Source organism: Otolemur garnettii, unplaced genomic scaffold, assembly GCF_000181295.1.
Source record: "Otolemur garnettii isolate 467f Iridium unplaced genomic scaffold, OtoGar3 scaffold00149, whole genome shotgun sequence".
NCBI lineage: Eukaryota > Metazoa > Chordata > Mammalia > Primates > Galagidae > Otolemur > Otolemur garnettii.
The window spans coordinates 181,468-207,289 of record NW_003852544.1 but is presented as its reverse complement, the minus strand read 5'-3'; the positions used below and the strand labels follow the sequence as shown (position 1 = coordinate 207,289).

The window sequence follows — 25,822 nt, the reverse complement described above, 5'->3', positions numbered from 1 at the left end:
ACAACACCTGGCTATTTTTTTGTTGTGGTTTGGCCTGGGCGGGTTTGAACCCACCACCCTCGGTATATGGGGCCGGTGCCCTACTCACTGAGCCACGGGTGCCGCCCATCTTTTGTTTTTATTGCATTCTTTCAAATGCATGTTTTGGCTTTGTGGTTATCTTTCAAATTATTTTTAGAGCAATTTTCATGAAACTATGGATAAGTAAAAAATTTGTGTTATTTTTGAATATGAATTCCATCTTGGAAACAATGCAGCACAGACAGCTTGAAATATCAGTAAGTGTTCGGGAAGGATGTGGCTAATAAATGCACAGTATGTAGATGGTCTGAGAAGTTCCATTCTGGTGGTTTTAATCTTCAAAATGAGCCATATGGGTGACCTGAGACCAAGGTAGATCATGATGAGCTGAAAGATGTAGTGGAAGCGAATCCAACTCAATACATGCATGAATTAGCAGCAAGGTAAGTAAGGGTTGTTGTTTCTATTCCAACAATCCTGGACCATTTGAAATAATCTGACCAGGTAAAGAAGCTGGATAGATGGGTTCTGCATGAATTAAATGAGTGTCAGAAGAAAAATCATCTAGAAGCTTGCCTTTCTTTGCTGTCACGACACAAAGGCAAACCATTTCTACACTGTATTGTGATGAAAAAATGAATTCTTTTTGACATTTCCAAGTTTTTGGCACAATGGTTGGATAACGATGAAGTGCCGAAACACAGTCCAAACCCAAACATTCATCAAAAAACCTAATGGTGTCTGTTTGGTGGTCCAGCACTGGCATTATCCACTACAACTTCAATTAATTACAGCAAATATTTACTGCAACCAATTGGACAATAAGGTTGCTTGCAGTTAAGCAGGTAATACTGGTCAATAAGACAGGCCAATCCTCTTGCAAGACAATGCTGTCACACAAACAATGCTGTTCAAACTACAGAAGCTGGACCTGGAAACTCGGTCATCCACCATATTCACTAGATCCTGCACCAACTGACTACCACTTCTTCCAGGGTTTGGACCACTTCTTGAAAGGAAAAATATTCAGTTCTCAACAAGCTATGGAAAGGCTTTTCATGATTTCATCACCACCTGCTCTCCAGGCTTCTGGCATAAACAAGCTACTGTTAAGATGGCAAAACTGTGTTGACAGTTTAGGTGCATACTTTGATTAATTGTGCTGCTTCTTGTTTGAGATATAATAAATTAAACTTTTGATTCAAAATCAGACATTTTAGATTTAATGACCTCAATACTTTATTTTTATTTATTTATTGAGACAGAGTGTTTACTTTGTCACCCTCAGTACAGTGCCATGGTATCATAACTCACTGCAACCTTAAACTTTTGGGCTCGAGAGATCCTCTTGTCTCAGCCTCCTGAGTAGCTAGGATTACAGGGGCCTGCCATGATGCCTGGCTATTTTTAGAGACAGGGTCTCACTCTTGTTCAGGCTGGTCTTGAACTCCTGAGCTCAGGTGATCCACCTGCCCCGGCCACTCAGCGTGCTAAGATTACAGGCATGAGCCACTGTGCCCGGCCCAATTATTTATTTATTTATTTTGAGACAGAGCCTCAAGCTGTCACCCTGCACTAGAGTTTCCTCAGAGGAAACTCTAACTCTTGGGCTCAAGTGATTCTCCTGCCTCTGTCTCCCAAGTTGTTGGGACTACAGGTGCCCGCCACAATGCCTGGCTATTTTTTGGTTGCAGCCGTCATTGTTGTTGGTGGGCCCGGGCTGGACTTGAACCTGCCAGCTCAGGTGTATGTGGCTGGTGCCTTAGCCGCTTGAGCCACAGGTGCTGAGCCCCAATACTTTATTTTTTAATTTACCTTTAGCCTTTCATCAATACATGTCATTATAACCTTGGCAAAACAACGACTAACAAAAAGGGGACTACATGATTTAAATCCTCATTTGAAATATATTTGCAGACTACTTGAAATTCCATTGGTTAACATACTATCCCTTTTAATTCAAAACGTTCTTTCCTCTGCCACTTCCAAACTATCATCACCCTTACAAGTAATATTTTCCAGAACACAGATATAAAAATAGAGGAAGGAAAAGTGTCCAACATCAGTCCGTAAGTGAAGCACAAGACAACCATCTTGGGCATTTGGGGTTTGAAACTTCTCCCAAGGACTCAGAAAAATGCCTATGCTGATAAAACTTGTAAGTCAACGTCTTAATCATTTACAGGCAATACAGACTAAAATAATGTAATGAACTTGTTTTCCCTGGAAACCCAACATGAGTTCTGACAAGAACAGTACTCCTATTCTATGCAGAGTTTGGGGTCCTTTTTTGTTTTTAGAAAGAAAAACACATCTTTATTAATTTTTGATGACAAATGTAGTATATGACCATATTAAAATTTATAAAAATTTCAGTAAATCTACAGTGTAACTGTACTATGTATAATATTTCACAACTTGCTCTTTCAAGTTTGAATTTATTTACATGTTATAAACATGAAATCACACTTGAGACCATGTATTTTGAATCATCCAACAATTACTTAAAATAATGGAACCAATTCTCCATGAAGCAGTTCACAGCACAACTTTCTAAAAAACAAAACATAAAAGTTAAGTAACTTCAAGGTATCCAGAATATGGAGCAAGAGTTAGAAATAAGACCTATACTAATTTGAAGAAAGGAGGTTACATTTAGGTATCCACCTGGTAAACATTCTGCAAAAGCTTGGATGCTTTCTCTTTCCGGCCTACTACTGAGGGTATGGAGAGAAGAGGACAAGTGAACGACAACTTTGTCATGGGGGCTATATGTTTCCTCTTTTGTCCTAACTGCTCTGTAAGGCAAGAAACATTACAGTCATTTGTCTACTGCACTAATCGAAGCTAAGGGAACCAAGCCAGTTGCCTATACTGTAAAAGTTGGTTTAGACATGCTTGTTTCCTCTGCCCACAAGAGCACAGCCTCCCCTTCTCTTGGGGAATTCTTTCTTACCAAAACCACGTGATTTGGTGGGCACATGACACAGCCTAGGGCACGGTCATCATACCCCACCTTCCTGGCCATGACAATGGGTTCAAAGATTGTCAGGAGTTAGGAGTTCTGGCAAGTGCCAGCAAGGTCACTCTTTCCTCTATGGCTAGAAGCCACCATCATAGAGAGACACATTCAAGAAGGCAGGATGCACACAAGAGAGCAGGGGACGTGGGACTTGAAGAGAGAAGTTGTCCCTGTAATTATCTGGACTGAGTCTGTGAGCTAACCCAAGTGTCTGTCTTTGATTGTAAATTCCCCTTTGATTATAAACAGTAATGAATTAGGTGCCTGCCACTTGTTACCCAAAGAACTCTGAATAATAGATAAGATTCAAACCCACGACTTTCTTACTTATACCAAGGCCCATGCTCTTTTCCCCAAATCAACATTCTACTTGCCAAAGTCTGAAACCTGTGCCTTGGTTCCTCTCCCCAGATACCTCAATTAAATCCACCACCCACTCCTGTAGGTGCCTCCTCACTGTCTCTGACTTTTGCCTATTTCTCTTGCCCTCATATAGGCACTTGGCTCGTTCTGCTACTGCTTCCCTGAAAAATTCCAGCAGCCACCAAACCAGTCCCACTGCCACTTTTTTTTTAGAGACAGAGTCTCACTCTGTTGCCCTGGCTAGGGTACAGTGGTGGCATCATAGCTCATTGTAGCCTTCCTGGGCTCAAGTGACCCTCCTGCCTCAGCCTTCTGAGTAGCTAGGACCAAGTCTAACTATTTTTTTTTATTTTTAGTAGAGATTGGGTCTTGCTCTTGTTCAGGCTGGTCTGGAACTGCTGACCTCAAGTGATAACTCTTATCTCATGCCTGCTAGTGTGAACAACTGAGCCCAGCCCTCCACCTCCATTTTTATTTCCTTTCTCAGCCATTCTCACATTGCAACCAGAGCAAGTAGGGTGGTGCCAGCCCTCCAAACACATTTTCAATTCCTCAGGTTCTATCAAGCTCCTAGGATCTAGACTAGTGGTTCTCAACCTTCCTAATGCCGTGGCCCTTTAATATAGTTCCTATTGGTCGCAACCCACAGGTTGAGAACCACTGATCTACACTCTAGGGAGCTCTAAGTTTTGCTCAAACTCACATATGTCTTATATTTTCTGGTCTCTGGGCCTTGACTGGGTTGGTTGTTACCTCTGCTAAGAACACTCCCCTCTCTAAGTCTATCTAGCTTTCACTGAGCCAGTGGGTCCTGGAGCACTGGCTGCCAATGTAAGTACCATTTTTCTGGGATGCCCCAAAGATGGGTTAGGGTTTCCATGCATTTGTTTTCACCAGGCCCTAGGCCAGGGGTCCTCAAACTTTTTAAACAGGGGGCCAGTTCACTGTCCCTCAGACTGTTGGAGAGCCAGACTGTGGGCCCTAGGATGAGTTGGCTGCTAAGCAGGACAGGCAGGATAGACAGGACAGGCAGTGGCAGCAAAAACACCCGGCGGGCCAGATAAATGTCCTAAGCGGGCTGCATGTGGACTGCGGCCCGTAGTTTGAGGATGCCTGCCCTAGGCTGACCACCACTCTCTGTATCAGACAGACTGCTGTCTCATCTCATCTCTTAAACAAGTAAGGGTAGAGACCATCTTATCTTACTCATCCGTATGGCCCCAAGAGGTAGCGTGGTAACTAGAATGCAGCAGGCAGGCAATGCACGTTTTGAATGATTTAGTGATTTGGGTAATTCTAGAGAGGTCTATTTTGATGTGAAGGACATCTGAGCCATCCAACTAATTCAACTGTCAATCTAACCAACTGATTTTCTGATTTTCAGGTTATATTAATTTGAGACTATTGAGATAGTCTTAATGTCCAAGTCTATGCAAAAAACTCCTTATCAGATTGGTTTTACTAAGCCTAGGAGAAGGCACTGTGCTAAATTCAGTGGAAGAAACGCAAGAGCATGATGTTTTTTCTCTTAGGAAACTGACAAACCAAAGATGAGAAAATGTAGAAAGATTATTCAAACTTATTATTCTTAAATTTCTGGTATGCTTAAAAATGACCTGGAGAGTATGTGAGAACACAGAGTACTGAAACCCAACCCTTGAGAGTCCAATTCAGCAGGCCTGGGGTGGGACCCAGGAATCTACATTTCTAACAAGCTTCCAGGTGCTGGCTGCTGCAGCCTTTGAGTAGCATCATTTCAGAAGAGAAGTTCTCAAAACTTTTTTGGCTATAGGAGCCCATTAAATGACTCGAAATTATTGAGGTCTCTAAAGAGCTTTTATTTATCAGAGTTATCTCTCTCGATACTGACTGTATTAGAAATTAAACCAGATAACTTTAAAAAATACTAAATCCATTAAGCCTTCATATAAATAACATACATTTATAAAAAATAACTACATTATCCAAAACAAAAATCAAGCAAGAAGAGTGGCACTGTTTTACATTTTTTCAAATTTTTTAATGGCTGGTTTAATAGAACACAACTAGATTATCAGATCTGCTTCTGTGTTCAGAATGTTGTTCTGGTGATAATATAGGGAGAAACTCTAGTTTCACACAGAAATGAAGTTAAAACGGGAGGAATATTTAATAGCTTTATCAGATAACTGTGGACTTCTTTGCTACTATACCAAAACTCAACCAGTGGTAAAAGGTGAGCTCCTATGTGGAGCTGAAACCTTATCAATGAGGGTCTGTACTCTCTCACATTGAAATCCAGCAGTGGATTTTGCACTTTGAATGGGTCTCTACCCACAAAGGATTCTGTAACATCATAATTGGTCATTTGGAAAATACTGGTTCACGGAGTTACATGGCTTTTCCAAGTGGTGACTCATTTCACCTTATCTTGAAGAATCCAATTTATACACATCACCACTGAGCTCAGCAGTAACAAGTACTCAGTCTGCAGCACTGGGAAGCTGAAGCTCACCCTGGTTGATACGAATTTTCTAAAATTCAAAATTTCCCCAGAAAGCTCAAATATTGCCAGTGACAACAAATATTTATTTTCCTTAAAGAGACACTCTCATTTTGCTTGTTTTTGTAGAAAATGCCTGCTAAATATTCAAGTTCGAATAACTGGCTTATTTGTCATTTTTCAGGTAAAAATAGCATTCCAGGAAGAATGTGGCATGTTCAGCATGCAACTCAATTGCACAAGTGGTTTTCCTCCTGACAACTATATCAGGATGCAGCTGAGGTGCTTTACGCAAACTTTACGTTGCGTCACACAGAATAGTAAAAGGAAGTGTGAACAAGGTTTGTGATAAAATAAAATCAACAACACGTCCTATTGCTTCACCTAAACCATTAAGTGAAACTGTCCCTTTGTGTTTTATTCTGTAGGTAAGTGGCAGGTCAGTTCGATGCTACCATCTTGCTTCTGCCTAAGGTGATAGAAAATTATATCTACTATTGATTCTGTACCACCAGTATAAATGCCAACACGGTGAAAAAGTCCAATAAAGTCTTAGCCTTATTATTAAAGTCGTTTTGACTTTACAGATCCTCTGAAAGGGATCAGGAATCTGAGGTCAACTCATCTGGATGAGAACTCTGATTCGAAAGATAAGAAAAGAGACTCTATACAGAGAGTTCGGTGGTCTACCGTAGAAGAAATGGACCCAAACTCCTTCAGTCTACTATTTGTCCTGAGGGACTCAAACCCTATAAAATCATATGTAAAAACTGGTACATAACTCCATTTTTCAGATTTTGAAAGGGTCCAATCCCAAAACTTAACTTCTTAAAGACTATTAACAAAGCAGTTTTACTTTTTTTTTGAGAAAGAGTCTTGCTCTGCTACCTGGGCTAGAGTGTAGTGATGTCACCATAGCTCAGTGCAATCTCAAACTCTTGGGCTTAAGTAATCCTCCCAACTTAGCCACCTGAGTAGCTGAGACTACAGGTGTCTGCTACCATGCCCGGCTAATTTTTTTATTTTTCTGTAGAGATGGGCATCTCGATTTTGCTCAGGCTGGTCTTAATCTCCTGAAATCAAATAAGTCTCCTGCCTCAGCCTCCCAGAGTGCTAGTATTACAGGCATGAGCCATTGCTCCTGGCTGAGTTTTACTCTTTTTTTTTTTTAGAGACAGAGTCTCACTTCGTTGCCCTCGGTAGAGTGCTGTGGTGTCACAGTTCATAGCAACCTCCAGTTCTTGGACTTAAGCGACCCTCTTACCTCAGCCTCCCCGGTAGCTGGGACTATAGGTGCCTGCCACACAGCCCAGCTAATTTTTTGTTGCAGTTTGGCTGGGGTTGGGTTCGAACCCACCATCCTTGGTATATGGGGCCAGTGCCCTACTCACTGAGCCCTAAGCGCTGCCTTGAGTTTTACTTTTTTACTTTGAATTTCCTAGGAGCTAGATGAATTTCTTAACAGTTAGTTGATTTTGCTACTAGTCTCCTATTTAAAAAATATCCAGGCCTGAGAAATAGCTTAACTAGATATTTTAATTAAAGAAAGAAAGATGGTGGTTTGTATTTAAAATATGACTGAAATATGGAGTAATTTAGGCTTGGGAAACTAAATGCCAAGAGTTTTTTCTCTTGGGTATTGCTTCCTTTACCTTCATCTCTCTGAATTTAAGCTTTTTTGTCTAGAAAAGAAAAGGGTCAGGCTAGATCATCTGTAGGGTTCTGTTAAATTCTAGGTCTACAGTCTGTGATGTATAAAAACACACAGCACACATGAAAAGATGCTCAACATAATTCGTTGTCAGGGAAATGCAAATCAAAACCACACTGAGATACGCTTCACACCCACCAGAAAGGCTATAATAAAAACGACAGATAACAACAAGTGTTGAAGACATGGAGAAATTGGAACCTCTATACGTAAGTGTTAGATATATAAGACTTGAAAACATTCTGGCATTTCCTCAAAATGTTACAGTTACCATTTGACCCAGCAATTCCACTTACTCATTCATATATGTGTGTATATATACCCAAGAGAAATGAAAACATATGTCCACATAAATGTTTGTACATGAATGTTCACAGCAGCATTATTCTTTTTTTCTTTTTTTTTTGAGCCAGAGTCCAACTCAGTTGCCCTGGTAGAGTGCCATGGTATCATAGCTCACAGCAATCTCAAACTCTTGGGCTCAAGCAACTCTCTTGCCCCAGCCTCCCAAGTAGCTGGGACTACTACAGGTGCCTGCCACAACGCCTGACTGTTTTCTTTCTTTCTTTTTTTTTTTAAGAGATGGGGTCTCGTTCCTGCTCAGGCTGGTCTCGAACTCCTGAACTCAGGCAATTACCAGTGAGCCACCACTCCTGGCAGCAACATTATTCTTAATAGCCCCCAAATGGAAATAACCCACTGTCCATCAATAGATGAGTGAATAGGGCCAGGCGCGGTGGCTCATGCCTGTAATCCCAGCACTCTGGGAGGCCAAGACGGGTGAATTGCCTGAGCTCACAGGTTCGAGACCAGCCTGAGCAAGAGTGAGACCCTGTCTCTAAAAATAGCTGAGCACTGTGGCGAGAGCCTGTAGTCCTAGCTACTCAGGAGACTGAGGCAAGAGAATTGCTTGAGCCTAAGAGTTTGAGGTTGTTGTGAGCTAGGATGCCATAGCACACTACTGAGGGTAACAAAGTGAGACTCTTTCTCAAAAAAATAAATAAATAAAATCAAATAAAATATGGCATATAAAAAAGTGAAGCACCAATACAGGTTACAACATGGATGAACCTTGAAAATGCTAAGTGAAAGAAGCCAGATACAAAAGACTACATATTATATAATTCCATTTATATGAAATCTCTAGAACAGGCAAATCTAAAGAGACCAAAAGTAGATCAGTGGTTGCTTGAGGTTTGGGGCTGGGGGAGGGGGTGGAGGGCAAAGCATGGATAAGAGTATAGAAGAGAATGACAGTGACACTATTTAATGAGTATGAGGTTTTTGGAGGGAGGGTGATGAAAGTATTTTAAAATTAGATGTAATAATAGTTATACATCCTACATTCATGTTAAAAACCATTTAATTATATATTTTTAAATGAGTGAATTATAAGGTATGTGAATCATATCTTAAGCAATCTGTTAAAAAACCATATAGCAGTCCAGTCAATTGGGCAAAATATTTAAAAGTAGCAGCATTAAGAACATAACATCTGTATAAAGTATCCCAAAAGTCGCCTATAAAATCACCATATGATTGTACCAAATATTTACAAAACATTCTCTATGCGTTGGCCACCTCTTTGTAAAAATTCTGTAATGAATATTTTGTAATTAAGGGTACATTTAGCTACAATTTCCTTTTTTCCCTACATATGGTGATTTTAAGGGCGATTTTGGGACACCCTGTAAAGCTTTGGATTCTTTAAAGCAAGTGGAAATTAATGTCTCTATGAATACTATAGCCAAATTACACAAACACACCTGCCAAAAAAACCCCAAACAAAACAACAAGGAACACTTCAAGCATGATGGCCCAGTGCTGCGAAAGCAGTGAGCCTGCCAGGGGCTCTGAGATGCGGAGCTTCTCATCAGAATAAACAAGGCCCAGGTCTTTTCTGCCTGCCTACGAGATCCAGGCACTGCTTGGCACAGAGGCCTTCTATTGGTTGAATTCCCTACACTCTTACTTCTGAGAGGGTCATGAACAGTGGCCAAGTACCACCCCCACCACACACTTCCTTTCTTCTTTCATTGTATCTTTCATCAATGCCCTCTGACTATAAAACAAAATAAAAAGCCCAATTTGTTCCTGCCTTCTACTCTCTTCTCAAAGCTCAAGACAAATTAAGGGATAGGGAAAGGCTATGCTCTCTTCTGAACTTTAATCAGAGCAGAAAGCAAAGATAATTTCCTCTGCTTTCTCGGTGACTACAGAGAAGCATCTCATGCGCACATATTTCCATGGGACAATCTAATTCGTCACATAGAAGTTTTCTCTCTGTATGTTTTCTGCCCAGGTGGGCACAGGACAGAAATCACATATTCTCAGTCTTGCAATTCTATTTACCTTGGATTACTTTTCTTTATAGTATCACCATAATCTATGATATATTATTGGCCATCTTGTTTTATGGTTGTCTCCCACATGAAAAGGAAAGCTTTGGAAGGGAGAAATCTTGCTCATTACTCTTATTTCCTTATCTAAAAAAGTGCCTGGCCCTAGTGGATACTCAACAAGTACCTGTTACGTGCCATGGAGGCCCGGCCTGATGCTCAGGGGTAGGAAACAAAGTTAAGACAGCAAGAGGAATATTTAGTGATAACAAAGAGGAGAAGTAATGATTATTTAATCTAAAAAAATAGTCTCAAGGGCTTTTAGTACCCTAAGTGGTGCTGGTGATGCACTCTGCTGCTATAAAATACAAATGAGACCAAGTCAAACAGTTGGGAGCGCACTTGGTTCAAGGGTGGGCATGTGACCCAAACCAGGCCAACTAAAACCATCCTCATTCTTTGTAGACTTCCTTCTTAAGTGGAAGAGTGGAATCAGAGACTGCTGGCAGCCAAGACTTCTTAAAAATAAAAAGTCGGCTCGGCGCCTATAGCTCAACCGGCTAAGGCGCCAGCCACGTACACCTAAGGTGGCAGGTTCGAATCCCCAGCCCGGACCCGCCAAACAACAATGACGGCTGCAACCAAAAAATAGCCAGGCGTTGTGGCGGGCGCCTGTGGTCCCAGCTACTTGGGAGGCGGAGGCAGGAGACTCGCTTGAGCCCAGGAGTTGGAGGTTGCTGTGAGCTGTAATGCCACGGCACTCTGCCCAGGGGGACAGCTTGAGGCTTTGTCTCAAAAAAAAAAAAAAAAAAAAAATAAAAATAAAAAGTCTCTCACATATGGAAATTTAATATGTAATAAATCCACATATTTATAAATGTAATATATACTAAGAAATAAATTTAACTTAAAAAGAACATAAAATTAATATATAATAAAGAAGCATTTTAGGCTCGGCACCTATAGTTCAGCGGCTAGGGCACCGGCCACATGCACAAGGGCTGCCAAACAACAACTACAAAACAAAAAAATAACCAGGTGTTGTAAGTTTGAGGTCGCTGTGAACTGTGATGCTACCACACTCTACTGAGCGCGACATAGTGAGACTCTATATTGAAAAAGAAGAAGCATTTTAAATCAAGGTGGGGGAATTCAATATGTGATGCAGGGACAAATTTCAACAATTTTAGAAGACAATTTAAACGAAAATGCAATTCTATCCTCAACTCATACCCAGAAAAGACGATTATAAAATGTAATATGAGTAATAAAATTATAAAAGTATTAGAACATATTAGAGATTTTTCTTTATGATTCTGGGGCTGGGGTGGCCTTCCAAAGTAATTGAAAGGTGGAATTAAAGAAAAAAAAGATATTCCCTGAGTGCCCTTAGGGTGAATGGATAAGGTTTTAGGATATTTATTCTCTGCCCAGTTTACACCTATAACTATTCTTTAGGCACAAGTCTGGGGAGATTAATCCACAAAGCCCTCATGGTCATAGTAGCCACACTGGTATATTCCAGTCTTCAAGAATTAACAATAAATTAAAACAATCAAGTTGATCTCAACTTCTGAGACAGCAGACTGAGCTACAAAAAGAATACTTCCATCTTTTTTTTCCAAAGCAAACACAATTAAGTATCACAGGTCAAGTCTAGTCCATTCTGAATACATAGCTTTGGGGGAAAAAATGAATAACTTCAGAAAGAATTCAATGGAAATCAGAATTAAAATTTTTTTTTTTTTGAGACAGAGTCTCAAGCTATCACCCTGGGTAGAGTGCCATTGCATCACTGCTCACAAAAACCTCAAACTGTTGGCCTTAAGCAATTCTCTTGTCTCAGCCTCCTAAGTAGATGGGACTACAGGAACCCGCCACAATGCCCGGCCATTTTTGTTGTTGTTGTTGTTGCAGTTGTCATTGTTGTTTAACTGGCCTGGCCGGGTTTGAACCCACCTGCCTTGGTGTATGTGGCCGGCATCCTACTCACTGAGCTACAGGCACCGCTCAGGATTTAAAATGTTATACTAAACAATGATTCCCCAATAAGTGAGGGGTACCAATTTCCTTGTCTTAAAAAAATTTTTTTTCTAAGACTTGCTGAGTCTTAATGGAAGGCTGACCTTTATTAAACTTGCAGTAATACAAATTCTGCAGCTTACAGAGGGATACTAAGGAGACAAAGTGTCAACAATTCAAAAAAACTCAGTAGCAAACTGGAGTTCAACATCAATAAGAGTTCTGGAAACAGCATTGCATGAAATGTTTCCAGGTGGTACTGACTGGGGTCACAATGAGAATAAGAATAGCAGCAAATGACCTGGGAACAGGCTATAAAGTATGAGATTTCAGAAAGCTGAGATTTGGGAGCTGAATAAAAACAAATTGCAGGATAAGACTGTGTCAGCCAATCAGCATAGGCTGTCCTGACACCAGCATTGACAGATGGGGGCATTCTCAGCCAATCAGCATGCGCTGTCCTGATCTCAGCACTTACAGATAGAGGCTGCTTCAGCCAATTAATTAGAATGGACTGTTCTGATACCAGCTTGGTTCCATCAATATTTTAACTCTACCCTATCATTAGAATTTTCCTGCACACATGAGGACAATCTGTTTACTTCTTAACTAAGGACACGAGTCTATTAATGGTAACTATGTTAAAAAAAGAAATTTAAATAGGATGAAATAATAAATACAAAAACAAATTCTAACATTTTTACCACATAGGGTAGTTGTGAATAGTAAATAAGTTAAAAAAACAAAACAAAACAAAACACTTAGACTGGTCCCTAGAGAAAAAGTGAATTCCCTTACTATTTTTTTTTTGAGTCAGAGTCTCACTATGTCATCCTCGGTAGAGTGCTGTGGTCAGCTCTCAGCAACCTCAAGCTCTTCAGCTCAAGTGATTTTCTTGCCTCAGCCTCCCAAGTAGCTGGGACTACAGGCACTCACCACATGCCCAGCTATTTTTTGGTTGGAATTGTCATTGTTGTTTGGCAGGCCCAGGCTAGGTTTGAACCTGCCAGCTCTGGTGTATGTGGCTAGAGCCCTAGCCACTGAGCTACAGCACCGAGCTGATTACTATTATCCATCACTATAATTCAAGATAGATTACAAAGAAAATTTCCATTCTTCAGGGTACAAGTACAGATTTTGAAACAGAAGGATATTTATCCTGGGTAGTGTTGTGTTAGGCCAGATGTCTCATCTTGTCCTACGAGTATCAGAGACCTGTTTTGTAAATCAGGGTTGGAACATGCTAATTAAACTGTAATCACTAAAGGCTGGGCAAGATGGCTTGTGCCTATAATCCCAGCATGTTGAGAGGCCAAGATGGGAGGATTGCTTGAGCCTAGGAATTTGAGGTTGCAATGAGCTATGACTGTACCACTGCATTGCAGCCTGGGCAAGTGAGGGAAACCCTGTCTTGAAAGCAAAACAAAACAAACAAAAACTGTAATCACTTACCATATGTACTACTTCTGGGTAAATAGGCTCTGTGATCACATTCCGATTATGGGTGATATATTCTACCATTTCACTTAAAGCAGCTCGTTTTACTTCCTTCCACTTTAGGTCACTTAGTGGATCGGAAACAAAGTCAAAGAGGACACAACACTGACGTAACTTCTGGATAAAAAGCTTCTCTTGATCAGCAGGAGGAACATCTGAAAAGCAGAAGGCAAGGTATATTGATTGCAAAAATGCTTAATCCAAGTTATTGTGAAACACTTAAGTTTTCTTCTATTTTTATATTTTTATTAAATCATAGCTGTGTACATTAATGAAGTCTTCTTCTATTTTTATTTTGAATTAATAGAGATTCAAGATAAAAAGAGATGGGGTTGGGCGAACAGATGTCAAACATTTCTTGAAGAAAATGAAAAGAAAAAATAGCTGGCCAATCAATGCTCAGATCAGATGTTTAATAGGACAAAGTTTTTATGTTTTTTAACTCTTTCAAACTGTATTGAGAGTACTGTTGAAAGTGAAGTCCCTCTAACAAATACTGAGCACCAATGATCACACACCCAGCACTGTGTCAGGCAATGGAACAAGAGGCAGACAAGGAGGCCCCAGGCGAGGGTAAGGGGTATGGGGCACATCTGCAGCAGCAGGTAGGTACAGGCCAAGGTAAAAAAGACCAGAGAGAAGGATGCTCCCCTATGGCTGTTTATTGGCCCTAGACTTGCAGCAAGAGAAGGACACAATAACTGTCCACTTGGGCCAGCTGACAAACACTGAGCAACTGGCATCAGCCTAAAGATTGTCACAACCAACTGTTCTTTGCAAACATTCAAAAAGAGTCACCACTTTAGTGTTTTATCAAACATATTTCATGCCTTTCTGGTCTACAGTCAAAGCACATCACACGTGATGACTATGATGCTGCTGATAATAGTAATTTAGAAACAGCAATAAGAACAATAACTATTATTTATTGAGTGCTTACCTGGGCCAGATATCATCCTAAAGATTTTATATATACTGACACATTTTCTTCCATTTAATCTTTACAGAAGAACAGGTTTAGAGAATCAGTGCAGGGCTGGCAAGTGATAAGGCTGAACTCAAAACTCTATGACTGTCCAGTCGTTATTCAGGGAAGTCTGGGAAACTTTTATCTGTCAGTGTGAACTTGACAGCTTTCCGACTGAAGATGAAATATTAACAAATGGGACTTTCCTGACTGAAGGTGAAAAATTAACAAATGGGATTTATTAATAACACTAAAATGTGTCAAAGATTTGCAAAATGTCTTAGGAGATATGCAAAACTCAGTGAGCCAGTGTTTTCTAAACATTAATACCATTTAAGGGCAAAAGAACCATTCAAAATCCACCGTGGACCCCGAGATTTTAATGGAACAAAATGTACAGATAGCACTCACTGATAATGGTTTCAGAGTCCACATTGTAGATTCCTTGAAGAAACCACCTATTTGTTATGTTTTGCTGTAATATCAAAGCAAATACCTACAACTACCTGGAAAGACTATTAAAACACTCCTTCCTCCCTTTTCCAACCACGTCTTCCTACGCTTCAACCATTGCAACATATGGCAACAGACTTAATGCAGAGCAGACAGGAGATTCCAGTTATCTCCTACTGAGGCAGACATTACAGAGATTTGTAAAAACAAAAAACAATGCCATTTTTTTCGCTACATTTGTTTTTAGAAAATAGGGTCATTTTCTTTTCTTTTTTTTTTTTTTTTGAGACAGGAGCCTCAAGCTGTCCCCCTGGGTAGACTGCCGTGGCATCTCAGCTCACAGCAACCTCTAACTCCTGGGCTCAAGCGAGTCTTCTGCCTCTGCCTCCCAAGTAGCTGGGACCACAGGCACCCGCCACAACACCTGGCTATTTTTTGGTTGCAGCCGTCATTGTTGTTTGGCGGCCCGGGCTGGATTCGAACCCACCACCTTGGGTGTACGTGGCTAGCGCCTTAGCCACTTGAGCCATAGGCGCTGAGCCGAAAATAGGGTCATTTTCATAAAAGTCTGTTACTTTTGCTAACATGTAACAGGTTTATTATATTTTAATGAAATAATAAACACATATTTAAAAACTTCCTCTGGTTTAATTTCAAATATGGTTGAACTCACATAAAGAGAAGCTCTTTGGGGTCCTACCTACTTTTTAGGAGCCTTAGGTGTCCTGAGACCTGCTGTCCACTGCGTGCCTCACTCTAGAGAGTGGCCTGGTGGCCCGTGGGCTTTCCTTTTATTCTGTTCCTCCACATTCCCTGTGCTTCTCTAGTCCTTTTCCTAGCCCTACTAATTGTCAACTCCTGCTTAGGTCTCTTCTACAATGCCTCTCCTGACTTCCTAGTTAGGAAAGACTTGTCATTCTGAGCAAGTCATTGGGTACTTCCTATAAACAGCTGGCGATCTTCTTAGTATTTCTCACTCCCCCAACTGACATTTTTGGAGGGCAGGTACCATGTGATTTTATGTCTTTTAGTTTTCTGTGTCCCCTGATGCCCAGCATTAAGCCTTGCAAGTAGCTGGCACACAGACCTTGCTACCTGAATTGTCCCATTTGTGGGACACTGGCTTTGTGATTTCCTACACCTGCATGTGGAGATAAGCAGCACATAAGCAAAGTGACGGGAGTGAGATTTACTGCTTACAGGATACTTAAAAGAGCCCATGAGTGCAATTTAATTCCTAAACACTCTGAGTACTCAGGAACTGTTCAATCACTTGAGATGAGTAACACTCATTACAATGTTCCAGACTCTTAACATTCAAATATCCTGGCTTTTCCAATGAAAGGTTCATTTTTTGATTTACCTCCTTGCTTACCTTCAATTCTCCTAAGTTCTACCTTTGTTCATACTCTTCTTTGCCATGATTACCTTAAATGAGACTCTTACTTGCTGGCACAGCCTGTATATTTGGAACTGTCAGGCATTCTCACACTCCTGGCACTACACAGAACTAACAATCACCCTGACATACCTCATTCAGGATCTACTCATAGCTTGGCTTCTAAGATGGCCAGTTAAGTCCTTTAAGAATATGTCCTCACTGGATTCTCCTGACAATAGTATCAAGCTGACGCTGTTATATCCATCTGGAAGTGAGGCTACAAATACCAAGATTTAAAACAGCTTGTCTAAGGTTGAGATGCTGTTCAGTGGCAAAGACACGTATCAGAATAAAACATACCTCGTTTAGGGAACTGAAACTCAAAAGGATTTTGGGATCATTCAGAAGTCAACTAAGTCTCATACACCTGAAAATGTCCTGAAGACATCATTCACTTTTTAAACACAGGACAATGACTGACATTCAGAATAAAGATTAAGTTGTCATCAAAACACAAAAACAAATCTATTATGATTCAGAAGAAAAAGCAAAGTAAAGCATTGTTTTTTATAAAATTGCTATCCAAAATGCTTCTAAAAGGCAAGCAAATCACAACTAACTTAGAAATATTAATTCTTCCAGAGTTCAAGGCAACTAAGGTGTTACTATATTATTTTTGTTTATGGTCGACAATTAAGTTTGTGATTATAATCTAATGAGCACTTTTTAAATTTTTATTTATTTACTTTTTGACAAAGACAGTCTTACTCTGTTGCCCTAGGCTAGAGTGTGGTGATGTCATAGCTCTCAGCAATCTCAAACTCCTGTGCTCAAGGGATCTTCTTGCCTCAGCCTCCTGGGTAGCTGGGATTATAAGATGTGGGTCACCGTGCCCAGCTATTTTTTTTTCTATTTTTAGTAAAGACAAGGTCTCACCCTTTTCAGGTTTGTCTGCAACTCCTAAACTCAAGCTATCCACCCACCTCAGCATCTTTTTTTATTTTTAAGAATCTCATTTGGGACTGGGCACAGTGGCTCATGTCTATAATCCCAGCACTTTGGGAGGCTGAAGTGAGAGGATGGATGTCTTGAACCTAGGCGTTCAAGAGTAGCCTAGGCAACACAGTGAGACCCTGTCTCAAAAAAATACTAAAGAAAAACAAATCACCAAGGTGTGGTGGCATGTATCTGTAGTCCTAGTCCTAGCTGTGATGGGAGGATCATTTGAGCCTCAGAGTTCAAACTATCTCCAGTTCAAGTTACAGGGAGCTATGACAGTGCCATTGTCTGAAAGACACTGTGAGACCCTGCCTCTTAGGACAAAAGAAAATTTCATTTGGCTATTTTTACAATTTTACTGTTTTTTCAAAAAAAATCTGTAAATTAAATTGAGTATAAAAGTAAAAAAGACCCTTATGTCCTTAGATGCTATAAAACATTTCCAAATTTTTTTCAATACAAGTTAATTTAGCCTCTCCTGGTTAACATATTTAAAAAACGATGTTTTCTGCTGTGTTAATAGGACTGTACCACTGGAGAATAAAAACAGGTGGAGGTGGAAGAAAATGCTTTATACCCTTATATATTTTGATTTTTAATAGTATAAGTGTTATCACAAATACCTTCTATTTGTTTAGATAATTTTAGCTCTCCCACTATTTTTATCAACGTGTTATTATGAACTTGAAACAGCTCCCGATTATTTCCAGATAGATCCTTTTGTTTTTTTGGAGATAGAGTCTCCTCTTCACTCTAGCAGGGTGTAGTGGTGTCATCGTAGCTCACTGCAACCTCCAACTCCTGGGCTCAAACTATCCTCCTGCCTCAGCCTCCCAAGTAGCTGCGACAACAGATACATGTCACCATGCTCAGCTAATTTTTCTACTTTTTGTAGAGACGGGGTCTTGCTCTTGTTCAGGCTGGTCTTGAACCCCTGGCTGTAAGCAATCCTCCCCCCATGGCTTCCTGAAGGGCGAGGATTATAAGTGTGAGCCACTGCCCCTGGCCTCAAGATAAATCCTTAATAATACCAGGAGCACTGTTATTAATCAGTGATATAGATGTTTAACAAAGGTTACCTTTAATAAAGTAGGATGGGAGAACCCCATTTCTAGCTTTATACATGGTGCTGGTCCCAATGGTGGTTGGTATTTTTATGTTGCATAGCACTAGGAATTGCACAGGTACCTGGAAGTGGACTTGTTCCACTGATCATGATCTCTAGAGTTGGTGGTAAACCCCAGGGTTACTCAAGATTAATCATGGGTAGGAAGAAACAGTAGAATGTCTACTTACATTTTCCTTCCATGAAGAACAAGACATACTAACTAATATACAAATTTATACACAGCAGAGGCATGTGCTTGAGACTGTTTTACTACTGTGTAGGTGTGAACAAGAGTTTGGAAACCACTGGCAGTCAGTGAGGAGCCACTGAAGGCTTTATAAGTGAGCCCCAAATGGCTAATGGTATCATAGCCAACTTCACAGATGTTGCTGGCAGGTGTGCCTCAATTACAGAAGAGACGGAGAGCTTTGACACATACATTTAGCACCAGAGCATAGCATGATGTGATAAAGGTGAATCACTAAATTGTCACTATGTGAGGAGAGGCATCATGTGAACTCTATTGGTAGGAAAATGATTTATATAAAAAGCCCAGCCCACTTCCACATGACAAGTCCCAATGGTTACAAGACATGCTCCAAGATAAAGGACCCACATTCAGCGTGGCAGCTGCAGAAAGACAGCAGAACCAAGACTTTTTGGTACACAAATGATAGCTTCGTCCAAATAAATGTTAGCCCAGTGGAACAGAGATAGAGCTACAAAAACTACCAGCCTAGAGAGTGATTAACGCTAAAGATACCACCTAAGGTGCGAGCACACTATGGTGGGAACTCCTTGGTCACTCACAGAACATTTGCTGAGCAACTGAAGCACTCTGTTTTGCAAACAGGCCACCAAATTACCACAGGCCAAGCACAGTGCTCCCGGGGTCCCATGAAGGTCTGTATAGGTCATGAGCCCACAGACAAGTGAGATCTGCAAAACACAAATGAGCAAACTTTGCAAAGGTAAAAGCCGGTCCATAGCTATGGAGCTGTCTTGTCTTTTGAATATATTTATTCTCAGTTCAAAATGAATGGGAACAAAGTTGAATTCAAGTACTAACAATGTGGAGCAAATTTAGGATTCTTCATTAGTATGTGCTCATTTCTGCTTGGCTCCATGTATCCTAACAGCAAACTTAGATGACAAGTTTCTCCCATTAAGAAAACAAAAGTTAACTAGTATTATTTTGTTTTTCAAAGAGAAAATCCACAGAGTTTTCTGACATGTCCATCTCCCCTACTGCTTCCACTTCTCCTCCGTCCTACACGGTTTCTGGGCACTCGGGCTTTCCCTTCTGTGGAGGCTCAGTTCCTAGAGCCCTGTAAGCCTTACTACCTGGTTAAGATTCCTTCATCTTTCCCCCTTCTTGTTTCGTTTATTCACGGCCTTCTGTATTTCCCACACAGACTGGGGGAGAACTGAAGCCTTTGCAATACTAAGTCTTCAATCCATAGTCATGAAACATTTCTCCAATTACTCAAGTTCTCCTTAAATGTCTCTCAACTAAGTGTTCTAATTTTCTTCTTAAACATGTCCTAAACATTTTTAGATTTATTCTTAGGTATTTGGTATGTTTTGATGCTGCTGTAAATGGTATCTTCAAGAAGATTTAATTTTCTAACTGCTATTAAAATATAGAAAAAAAAGATTGTTGGGCATGACTTTTTTGTAGAGACAGAGTCTCACTTTGTTGCCCTCGGTAGAGTGCCGTGGCATCACACAGCTGATAACAACCTCCAACTCCTGGGCTTAGGCCTCAGCCTCCTGAGAAGCTAGGACTACAGGCACCCGTCACAACATTTGGCTATTTTTTTGTTGCAGTTTGGCTGGGGCCGGGTTTGAACCCGCCACCCTCAGTATATGAGGCCGGCACCCTACCCACTGAGCGCTGCCCTAAGTATGACTTTTAGCTACCTTGCTTAACTCTTAAGAATTCTAACAGTGATCTGTAAATCCCTGTGGTCTTTACTGGAAGTCTGACACCATTCTCCCTCTCTTGCCTGACTGTGCTGGTCTGGACCACCAGAGAGAGCAGTGCTGAAAGGAGCAGTGAGTGCGGCCTCTTCACCTCTTCCCATCTCTGGGGGAGCTTTACCGGTTCCACAGAGTTTGATGCTTACTCTAGGAGTCTATGGATAACATTTACCCAAGTAACACACTGCCTACACAATTCAACGCTTTCCTAATCCATATCGCAATAGATAATCATGTGGAACTAGATAAGTAGATTCTAAATGTTTGCTGAACCCAAAGGACCAACGCTACCCAAAAGCTTGGAGAAGAATGAGGTGGTAGGACTTGCTATTCCAGAAATCAAGATTTCCTATGAAACTTCATTTATTAAATCAGTTGAGCTCTGTGTAGCCACAGAGAAAAGAGCCCAGAGATAGGCTTGCATATATATGGACACTTGATTTGTGACAGAACTGGACTGCAGAACAGTGAAGAAAGGTCAGCCTTTTAACATGTGGTTCTAGGTACACAGTATATTGTTTATAAAAGAATGAATAATAATAATAAATAAGAATAAAAAGTAAACTGGTGGGTTTTAGACTTAAATCTGAAAGGTAGAACTCTAATGCTTTAAAAATATACTGAAGAACATCTTATGTAGGTAAAGAAGTATAGAAGAAACTTTTTTTAGATATAGAAAATAGTAATCATTAAAGACTGATTAATTAAACTCTATTAAAATGAAACATTTTTCTTGAAGATTCCACTGAGTATGAAAAGGCATGTCACAGAATAAAACTATTTGAATGCATATAACCAACAGACTCATATTCAAAATAAACATTTCCAACAAATCAATAAGAAAAATTCAGAGTACCAACAGAAAAAAATAGGCAATAGTCCTAATCAGGTTTTATACAAAAATATCTACAAGTGACTAATCATATATGAAAGGATTGCCACTCTCATTAATAAACAGAAATGCAAATTAAAACCAGAATGAGATAGCCAGGTGCAGTGGCACACACCTATAATCCTAATACTCTGGGAGGTCAAGGTGGGCGGATCCCTTGAGCTCAGGAGTTCAAGACCAGCCTGAGCAAGAGTAAGACCCCCATCTCTACTAAAAAGAAAAAATTATCCGGGTGTTGTGGCAGGTGCCTGCAGTGTCCCAGCTACTTGGGAAGCTGAGTCAGGAGGATTGCTTGAACCTGGGAGTTTGAGATAAGTCCATGGCATTCTAACTTGGGCAACAGAGTGAGACTCTATCTCAACAACAACAAAATAAAAGTCTTGACCTACAGTCAACAATATCTTAGATTTGATGAGATATGTTAGTTTAACTTCACTATACACTGTACCTCTGCTCAGGTTTCTAAATGGATATTATTTCATCCAAATACAGCCAATGTCCCCTGCCTCCCTTCATGTTCTGTCTGTATTACTCAGTAAACACGGAAGTAACCACTTGGTCATGAGAGACAGACAAGACTTTGAAAGATGACGTCCCCCACTATCTATCTGAAGTGTTCATTTGTTTAAGTATGCCATCTCCCTGCAACTGGGTCTTGTTTGGTGGTGGTTCCATGGGAAACACTAGTGAGCAGTCTTTCCTGTCATTTGGATATTAAAACTATCCTTCCATTCCCTGTGGGTAGAATTTGGGCAAAATGAAAATACTGCCAGCTAAGCTAATTTGAATATAAATTCAGTAATGTGAAGCTGGCTTACAGTGTCTGCATTGATATTCAATATTGTTATTTATTTATTCATTTATTTATTTTTTGCAGTTTTTTGGCCGGGGCTGGGTTTGAACCCGCCACCTCTGGTATATGGGGCCGGAGCCCTACTCCTTTGAGCCATAGGCGCCACCCTGATACTCGATGTTTTAATCATGTTTGGATAGGGACAATCTGTAGCATACAATCCACCACAAATGTTCCCTTTCCAGATCCTAAATCTGTGGTTTATTCAGCTTTGCTACACAAATTTACCAATGTATCCTTCTTCCTGTAGAAAAAGATCTGCTAAGCCCAGGGCATAGTCTGGGGTTCCCCTACGAGCCTTAGCGGCTCCTACTTTAAACAGGCAGATCCTCTCTTTGGGCTTTTCTGATTTCTTAGTCTGCCCTTACTTTCATTTTCTTTTCTTTTCTTTTTTTTTTAAACTTGTGATTACAGTTTTATTATAAAAGATACAAATCAGAAGGACCAGACAAATGGAGAGATGCTCAGGGCAAGAACTGGAGGAAGCACGGAGTTCTCAGGCCATCTCCTTCCTGGCACATCTACCTGTGCACCACCCAGGAAGCTCCAGTGCACTGGTGTCTGAGGTTTTTATCAGGGCTTCATCACAGGCCATGCGGCTGAACTTTTTTTTTTTTTTATTTACTGTTTTATTTAATATTTCCAAAATACACTGATAATATTAAGATATATACAGACGTACATTTTTACTTCAGGAGATTATACTTCATAAATTATACCTCCTCACATTTACATAAACGTCAACTTTTCAAGAAAGAACAAGAGTCTTAGCAGAAGTCTCCCCGTCCCTTAACATCATACACGCCCTTTCTCTGTAAACATTTACTTTGGATTTTTTTGAACTTTAAAGCAGTAGTTAAGTAAGTTCAGTTTTGTTCCAATTATAGCGTTCTGTTCTTTTATTATTATTATTATTTTTTATTAAATCATATCTTTGTACACTGATGCATTTATGGGGTTCAGGGTACTGCTTTGATATACAATGTGAAATGCTTACATTGAACTAAGTAACACATCCATTACAATTATACTCATTTCTTTTTTTTTTTTTTTTTTGAGACAGAGCCTCAAGCTGTCCCCCTGGGTAGAGTGCTGTAGCATCTCAGCTCACAGCAACCTCCCACTCCTGGGCTCAAGCGAGTCTCCTGCCGCCGCCTCCCAAGTAGCTGGGACCACAGGCGCCTGCCACAATGCCTGGCTATTTTTTTTGGTTGCAGTTGTCATTATTGTTTGGCGGGCCCGGGCTGGATTTGAACCCGCCACCTTGGGTGTACGTGGCTGGCGCCTTAGCCACTTGAGCCATAGGCGCCGAGCCCTCATTTCTTAATAGTTTTGAAATGCACCATTTTATCATTGCATTTTCATTTTCCTCACAACTTTTTACCATAGACCACCCATCACTCTCTTTCTCATGAAATTACAGTGTAGTTTAATAAAGCAGATGTTTTCATTTCAAAAAGCAGTAGGTGAAGCCAAGTTCTAGTTCATTCATGTTTTTTTTTGCCTAGGGGGACTGGCAGTCTCTGCCAGGGAACACTGGGACAGGGTGGGTGGAGGGCCGCTCAAGGGAGCCAGGTCAGACTGGGATAAGACACAGGCCATGAGAGACTGGTTTTCTCAGAAAAGCTGTTAAGGTAAGTGGATTTTTCATTCATTCTTTATTGTTTGTGATTCATTGAGGTTACACTGATTGTATTTATTAGGTAAAGTCCCTCTTATAATTGTGTCCTGCCCCCAAGAGGGATGCCATACACCATGACCCCCACAACCATCTCCCTCTCCCTGCTCCCTCATTCCCTTGCCTTCCACCATGTATTAGGTTATCTGTTGCCTTCAAATTACAATTGAGTACATTGGATTCTTGCTTCTCTATTCTTGTGATGCTTTACCAAGAAGAATGCATTCCACCTCAATCCAGGTTAATATAAAAGATGTAAAGTCTCTATCTCTTTTAATGGCTGAGTAGTATTCCACGTTATACATATACCACAACTTGGTGATCCGTTTCTGGGTTGGTGGGCATTTAGGTTGTCTCCACATTTTGGTAATTGTAAATTGAGCTGCAATAAACAGTCTAGTGCAAATGTCCTTATGATAAAATTCCTTTTTTTCCTTTTGGGTAGATGCCCAGTATGGTAGTGCAGGATCAAATGGGGGAGGGGTTTAATTTGAGTTCTTTGAGGATTCTCCATACTTCCTTTCAAAAGGTTATATTAGTTTGTAGTCCCCACCAGCAGGAAGGAAGACACATAGAAGAAACCAGACTTCTAGTCTACATTCTGCCAAATCAAATGTGGTGAAGTCATGAAATTGTTTAAGCTTCAGGTTTTTTAATCTATAAAATCGCTTTTCTTTTTTTTTTTAGAGACAGAGTCTTATTTTGTCACCCTCGGTAGAGTGCCATGGCGTCACAGCTCACAGCAATCTCCAGCTTAGAGGTTCTCTTACCTCAGCCTCCCGAGTAGCTGGGACTACAGGTGCCCACCACAACACCCGGCTATTTTTTTGTTGTTGTTGCAGTTTTGCCAGGGCTGGGTTTGAACCCACCACCCTCGGTATATGGGGCTGGTGTCCTACTCACTGTGCCACAGGCGCTGCCCAAATCTATAAAATCTCTTGTGGACAACACCTGTATATTAAGAAATGTGTCCCTACTCCTGGCACAGACACTACATAAAAAGAATCTATAGGTGTTAGCTAAATTATGAGACTTGGCTTTTACACACAGAAAATGAAGACAGGTCAGCCTCACTCCTCGGAATAAAGATAGAAAGCCACACAGTGTTATTTGTTGACACATATTCTCTATTGAGGAGCCTAGTTCTAGAAAGCCTCCTGGGTAATAAAGTTAGACACTGAGAGTACAAATTAGTAAATGTTCAGCATCCTTGGTGGAGCCCATATCACTTCATCTTCTATTTAGACAAGCAGTTTTGATGAAATATTAAATATTCCTGCACCTACTAGCCAACAGCTCCAGTTAACTTAGCAGCTCATTAACCTAAAGACCAAGAACAGCTACCTGAAAAGAAGATTCCAGAACTTCCAATATGTTTACCAGCAAACAAAACAGTGTAGGGTCGTAAATAAGATGTACTGAAAATATATATCTTTTTTTTCCTCCCAATTTCTGTTGTATGTTCTCTCCTTCCTTTGTGTCTCAAACAGAGTAGGTATGACTGCTTCTTTCTGGATACAAACTCTCTTGCTATGAATCTTGGGCTCTTTCTTTACACACAATGTCCTCCCAGGGATGGCAGCAGGAAGGATCAATAAAGAACACAAACAAGCCTCAAAGGCCCCATTGTGCCAGGAAATGCAGAGTCCTGGTTGCCACTTGGGCTCCAGTCTCACAGAGGCAGCCTGGGAACCAGAGCCATGTAGCAATATAGGTGCCACTAAGTCAGGATGGTGGTGTGCATGTGCACCTTCTGAGGGGTGAGGCAGGCAGAAACCAGTGCTACAACGCACTGGCCCCTCCCAAAAGTTGCCAGGTTCTCCAAACCTGCCATGGGCTCACTGCTCCACCTTCTACAACTTGGATTAGTTATTTGGTATTGATAAAAACCTACACTGAGTTCTATTCTCCCTCTTACCTGGCCACCAACACATCCCTGCTGGCTCGGCACCTGTGGCTCAAGCGGCTAAGGCGCCAGCCACATACACCTAAGGTGGCGGGTTCAAATCCCCAGCCCAGGCCCACCAAACAACAATGATGGCTGCAACCAA

At 40.7% G+C, this 25,822-nt stretch overlaps 1 protein-coding gene across 8 annotated transcripts in view; it reads right to left on the bottom strand.

Annotated features, from left to right (window-relative positions):
- The window catches only part of PPP2R5C (protein phosphatase 2 regulatory subunit B'gamma), a 162,942-nt gene that overhangs the window by 61,406 nt on the left and 75,714 nt on the right, over positions 1-25,822 (bottom strand). For all 8 annotated transcript variants that reach the window (XM_023518852.1, XM_023518856.1, XM_023518857.1 and 5 more), the window contains one exon: positions 13,413-13,612. In XM_023518852.1, coding sequence (XP_023374620.1) covers positions 13,413-13,612 — 200 coding nt within the window. The remainder of the gene's footprint in view (positions 1-13,412; positions 13,613-25,822) is intronic.